Genomic DNA, 6,000 nt, shown 5'->3' with positions numbered 1-6,000 from the left:
TCATTCAAAGCCACGAGTAGATGCTTCCTTTAAACCCATGACGAGTGGATGCGATGATGCCCAAGGTGTAACCAATGAAAGTCTCAAACGGTTGCGTGGTTGACTGCAGTTGGCTGCAGTTGGCAATATCCCAGCCACACGAGGGCAGGGGACACATGGGTTTCACACCCTCTCCTCATATGGGCAATCAAACCTCGGTAGCTCCATGAGCAAAATCCAGATATTCATCCATCCCTTGTTAAAGTGAGTTAAAACAAAATCACGGCTAAAACAACACAATCCCAATATCCAGACTGCCAATGTCAAGGTTCTCCATCTCTTGAAATAGACACGAAATACAAGTTATTTTTACAAACTTTTTATTCTTTATACTCAGTTGCCAATGTGGCTGCCCCTGCGATGGGGGACACGATGACCATAGTTATACATCCCTATACTGTACATCTTAAAGTGATTAGCTACATCAGGCCTATCACAGCCACCCAGTCCCACCCCCCAGGCCGACCACTCCCATGCTAATAATGCTCAACACTGCCCTATTCCCGGTCCAGGGACCATTGATATAAATTAACAAAGCTGTATACAGGGTAGGGGCCTTCCTGGGGGCCCAGGACAGGAATACACATATTTATACTCATATATAGTTTTTATTCAATTCACCTGACTTGGGTAATATTACTTTGCGATTCTGTCATGACATTTGGTTTCAGCAGCATATAATGCATTCTAGGTGGGATTGGATTAAATTTGAAATCTTTTATGATAATCTCAAGATTTGATACCTGGGTAGAGACCTTATTCAAAAATTCATTTACTGGTTAGTTTCATGATAATACTGAAATGAATGACTGCAAACGGTTGATGTAAACCAAATGTACTGACAGTGCTATCCCCCTTAACACAATCTGGACAAATCTTAAAGGACATACAGCCCATCTCAGTAGTCAAGGCTGTTGTCCATTATGATTTAAACTGACCGTCACACATTTGGGGGAGGGAGAGACAAACATGAATGTTATTTGTGTCTGCTGTATTTCATGAGGTTTATCCATAAATGCACGAAGGATGGATTTCATTTGATCCAAACAGAAATAATAATAATAATAATTTATTTTGGAATTAACATTTTTTGAAATGTTAATTATTTTGTTTCATATTGAATAAAAACATTAAAGATTGCATAAACATTGGAAAAATAAGAAACTGGAGGTATTTTGAGGGTAAAATTGACGACTTTGTCTTTGTAATAACAACAAAGTGAACGGGGCCATATGTCTGTCCAAGGACAGGCAGAGATAGGTAGATATCTTTGGTTGAAGCTTGACGCAGTCCGCTGAAGTAGACGTTTATTATACTCTCAAACCATTCATTCAAATCTCTCAGTCATACATTACAAGGGCATAATTTCATCTAATGAAACATACACAATGTCCTGATAAAGATTGCTTCCCACCCCAAAATATCTTCATCATTATTTACAAAGGCTAAAAAAGTGTAAAATAGGATTTCATGGATTTGTAACTGTGTAGATTATTGAACAACTTTTGTTAACAAATATCTCAATGTATCTTACAGACTTTTCTACAATACAAAAGAGTATACTACGAGTATTTCAAGGGAGAATTCTCTTGGAGATTCCCCAAGAAATTATGCATTGCTTTCAGAGAGGTAAAAGGATAATGCCCTTCAATAATGATAGTGGGCACATCGTTTTTGCAAATCAGAAACAAAAGTAACCATTTTAAAAATATATATATAAATATATGAATATTTTAGTAAATTATACACCAAATGTCTTTAAAATAGGAGAAAATAGCTGCAATACTACTTACTATAGATACTGGCCTTGACAATCCCATTATATATGATTATAATTTCCAGAACACTATAAAAAAATAATTAAATATTAACTACTGGCTTTTTTCATGTTTATGTTCCTTGTCATAAAGAAACTTACATCTTTAATACTATTAACTCATTTTTCAACTTTTTGCAAAAAGATGTGCCCGAGTATATATTCAAAGGCGAGTGCTGTCAAAGCCTCACCAGTTTGCAATATACATAAACAAATAACAAATGAATCAACAATGTCATCTTGCCTTTTGTCCGTGTAGATTCGTTCATTGCGAAACGGACAATTTACGAGGTTGAAAATTTACATCAATACTTTGTACAAGGTTTTCATAACAATATCACTATACATGTTCTACATACAATATTTTACAAATAACACAAACATCCATCTTCGCCATGACAACCAGAGAACGAGTCATGTGACCAGCATAAACAAGGGAGATAACTCCTTCTCTGGCTGCATACGAAAAATGTCCATGTTTTGGGTTCATAAATAAATAAGGTAGTTTTGGTGAATGACAATCTTACTGACTAACATTGTATCTAGACCCTGGATAGTTGACGTCGAACTTCGTCAATAAGTTCTCTGTGTGCAGATCTCTGCCCTTTAGGCAAAGAAGGTACCCGTAAAAACACCAAACTAGCATGAAAGTTTCCACCTGTTCATCATTGAGCACTGCCATCAACCTGCTGGCACTATCTGCCATTGCATAACTGGCCACAATGCTCACCATGTCTGTCACTATACGTCCATATCCATTGGTTCGATTCCTGAATTTGAAGTTTGACATTGAAGTTAGGTCTTTGGGCTCATAATCAGTTTTAAAACTGCATTAAAAAAAATATCACATTTGTAGATATGAGATGCACCTTTGGCATAAAAGTCACTGTCTTTGAGTAATCCAAGTGCACTCCTCCCCCGTAACTCCAGCACTTGCATATTGCAACCCGTTTCCACACTTTGCCCTTCCTCCAAGCTAGGTCTGGGCAACAACAAGCGTCAATGGCACGCTCATTTCACGTATGTTTCACATGCACATCTTCATTTAATTAGCATGTGAATGTTCATACAAAGTTCACGTAATTTCACAACTTTCACGTCCACTCCATCTTCCCACTTCTCCTGAGAAATTAGTTAAAGTATCGCAGTGAATGTGAGTGGACAAGTGCAAGGGTCCAGTGACCAAACACTGATCGGCCGACGCCCACTTAGCTGCCATCCAGGACTGCCAAGAAAGCATAAGCCACTTCCAGAGAGTTGACAACTGAAGGCTGTCACTTGCTTGGTCTGTCCATTTCTTCCTGTGTGTATCCTAATACAGTCACAGAAATAGCACCATTGCCACACAGGATCACACTTCTGAAACACAAAGAAACACGTTTTTTACATTTAAATACTTTGAAGGTTTCAGAAGCATCAAATTAATACACATTTGAAAGTAATACATGAACAGGTTTAATAACCATGGATATCAACATGAACAGGATTAATGGTTCAATAACTGTATATACCAACCATGAACAGGTTCAATGGTTCAATAACTGTATATACCAACCATGAACTGGTTCAATGGTTCAATAACTGTATATACCAACAATGAACTGGTTTAATGGTTCAATAACTGTATATACCAACCATGAACAGGTTCAATGGTTCAATAACTGTATATACCAACCATGAACAGGTTTGATGGTTCAATAACTGTATATACCAACCATGAACTGGTTTAATGGTTCAATAACTGTATATACCAACCATGAACTGGTTCAATGGTTCAATAACTGTATATACCAACCATGAACTGGTTCAATGGTTCAATAACTGTATATACCAACCATGAACTGGTTTAATGGTTCAATAACTGTATATACCAACCATGAACAGGTTTGATGGTTCAATAACTGTATATACCAATGATGAATAGGTTCAATAACCATGGGTATCAAAATGAACAGGTTCAACATGCATGGCATGTAAGGGAAAACAGACGAGAAATGGTTTTGTATATCTGGAACATTTTGTACATTTACAACTAGTTACCTGGAACTAGACTAACAAGCAAGTAAAGTCTGACTTACTTGTAGTGATGTACTAGCACTTGCTTTCATCAGAGTCGGAGTTATTGGCAGTTTCAAGTTCTTTCAGCTTTCGCCTTTTGCTTTTGAAACTTCTTTCTTGGTCTACTGTTCCTGAAACACAATCATGGCAAATACGTCAATACAGCCATCAACAAAGTACTCAAAAGAAAGTTCTGGATTGTCTGGTCAAGACTCGATTATTTACAGACCGCTGTCATATAGCTGGAGTATTGCTGAGTGTGGCGTTAAACAACAAACAAACAAAACAAAAGAAAGTTCTGTCCCAGACTTGGCCTGACATTGTAGTTGAGTTCATAATGCATTGAATACTGGCATTATAATGAATCTGGCACCATAACAAGGGTGGTATAATAGTCAACATTTCAAGGAGTGGAATTGTGTTGTTTCTGTTTTTTAAAGTCTAGAAGAATAATTAAATTGGCACTTTAATGAGTCTGGCATTATAATGAGTCTGGGCACTTTAATGAGAGTTGTATACGAATCTTGCATTTTAGCAAACATGGCATTATGAGCCTTGCATTGAAACCATCATTGGACTGATATGGAGTGTGTAGCACTGTAGCAAGATTGGGATAGCGCTGCGCCTGGCTCTGTTGCAAGTCGGGAATTATAATGAGTTTTGTAGATTTACCTGGAAGAGGCGTGTGTACTTCTACTTTGACTGTGGCAGTAGCCTTGACCCTCGTCACATGTTTGGGTGGCGGAGTGGACGAGGCCGATGTGGGTGGGGAATTCTAGGGTAAGAGAAAGAAAAACATGTAAAATCCACATGGACAAGTTGAATGACATTGACTCACAATATACATATTTAGCAAGCCATCTGGTCAATGACACTGCTTTTACCAATCCTTCAGGATTAGCTCAGTGTAGGGAGGAAAGGTTAAACATGTTTACAACTTCATTCACACCAGTGACTACAGGTAAGGTGCTGACACACCAAAGATTACAAACATAATTTTGGAGTTAGATCCCCAAATCAGGCCACGGCACCCAGAACCGCAAATTGACACAAGAGCAGTATATTCAAATATCGAGATCCTGTTAACTTTAAAACGTTTAGGCTAGAATGAAAATTACACCCATTATGAAACTCACATTTCTACTGCCACTATTACTGTTTCCACCACTCGCTCCTTGTTGAATCATCGTCGTTTCCACGACAACCTCAGGTTGGACTATAATTTCATGGGAGGAGTATTGCGTGGGCTCCTCCGTAATGGTGCTGAGAGAAATATCAGAAGGCAGTCTGGGATAGACGCGACCTCGCTGTGATCGCAGTGGGCGATCTCGTGGTCTTGGAGACGGCTCGGGTGTTGGGGTAGCCAGGCGATCAGGATCATCCTTTGGTATCACCTGGAAAAGGAAATATCAACTTTAAATAACTGAGTAAATATCTATGAACCTGAATGGACTTCCACAGGAAATATACACACACAAGCATTTGAAGACCAACATTTTCCTTGTAACATAAATGAAACATGAATTCATAAAAGGGAAAGCTTGAACAGTGAGAGTTATCTCCCTTTGATCATTTTCACCTCCACAGTGAAGAGCAGTGGCTTGTGGTTGTTTGCGATATCTCCAGTGAAGAGTGAGTGAGTTGCGTTTTATGCAGCTTTTAACAATATTCTGGCAATAACACAACAGAGGACACCAGAAATGGGCCACCAGTGAAGAAGTTAAGTTAAATTGGCTTTATAGCTTTTAGAAATTGTCATAATGTCTCAAGGGCTGCAAAATTTACAAACATGGGATTCAAACCTGGGTGTTCTGCATGAAGGAACTCAGCACAGCAGTCACTGGTGTGGCCTGACTACATAATTCCACTCACCTCTCCCTTCGGCCCTAGGAAGGACAACAGGACTGGAAGAAGCAGCAATCCATTGAACATTCCAATCACAACCAGCGCTGCCAACACATTGAAGAAGTACCTGGAACCAACAAACACTTCTATTACCATTTTGAAAACAACTCACTTATTAATCTCTACGTCAACGACACATTTTCACACCCAGAATCACTGATGACACTGATGAATATTTCCAT

General features: G+C 38.6%; 1 protein-coding gene across 3 annotated transcripts in view; it reads right to left on the bottom strand.

The window, feature by feature from the left end:
- Positions 1–342: 342 nt before the first annotated feature.
- LOC124113094 (protein patched homolog 1-like) overlaps positions 343–6,000 on the bottom strand; it is a 66,191-nt gene continuing 60,533 nt past the window's right edge. For all 3 annotated transcript variants that reach the window (XM_046473351.2, XM_046473352.2, XM_046473353.2), the window contains 5 exons: positions 5,786–5,885; positions 5,050–5,307; positions 4,586–4,688; positions 3,934–4,044; positions 343–3,214 (listed from right to left, as the gene is read on the bottom strand). In XM_046473351.2, coding sequence (XP_046329307.1) covers positions 3,947–4,044; positions 4,586–4,688; positions 5,050–5,307; positions 5,786–5,885 — 559 coding nt within the window. In that variant the 3' untranslated portion in view covers positions 343–3,214; positions 3,934–3,946. The remainder of the gene's footprint in view (positions 3,215–3,933; positions 4,045–4,585; positions 4,689–5,049; positions 5,308–5,785; positions 5,886–6,000) is intronic.

Source organism: Haliotis rufescens, unplaced genomic scaffold (assembly GCF_023055435.1).
Source record: "Haliotis rufescens isolate VD_foot unplaced genomic scaffold, xgHalRufe1.0.p SCAF_2, whole genome shotgun sequence".
Taxonomy (NCBI): Eukaryota; Metazoa; Mollusca; class Gastropoda; order Lepetellida; family Haliotidae; genus Haliotis; species Haliotis rufescens.
The sequence above is the reverse complement of the archived record's forward strand: the minus strand, read 5'-3'. Positions and strand labels throughout refer to the sequence as shown.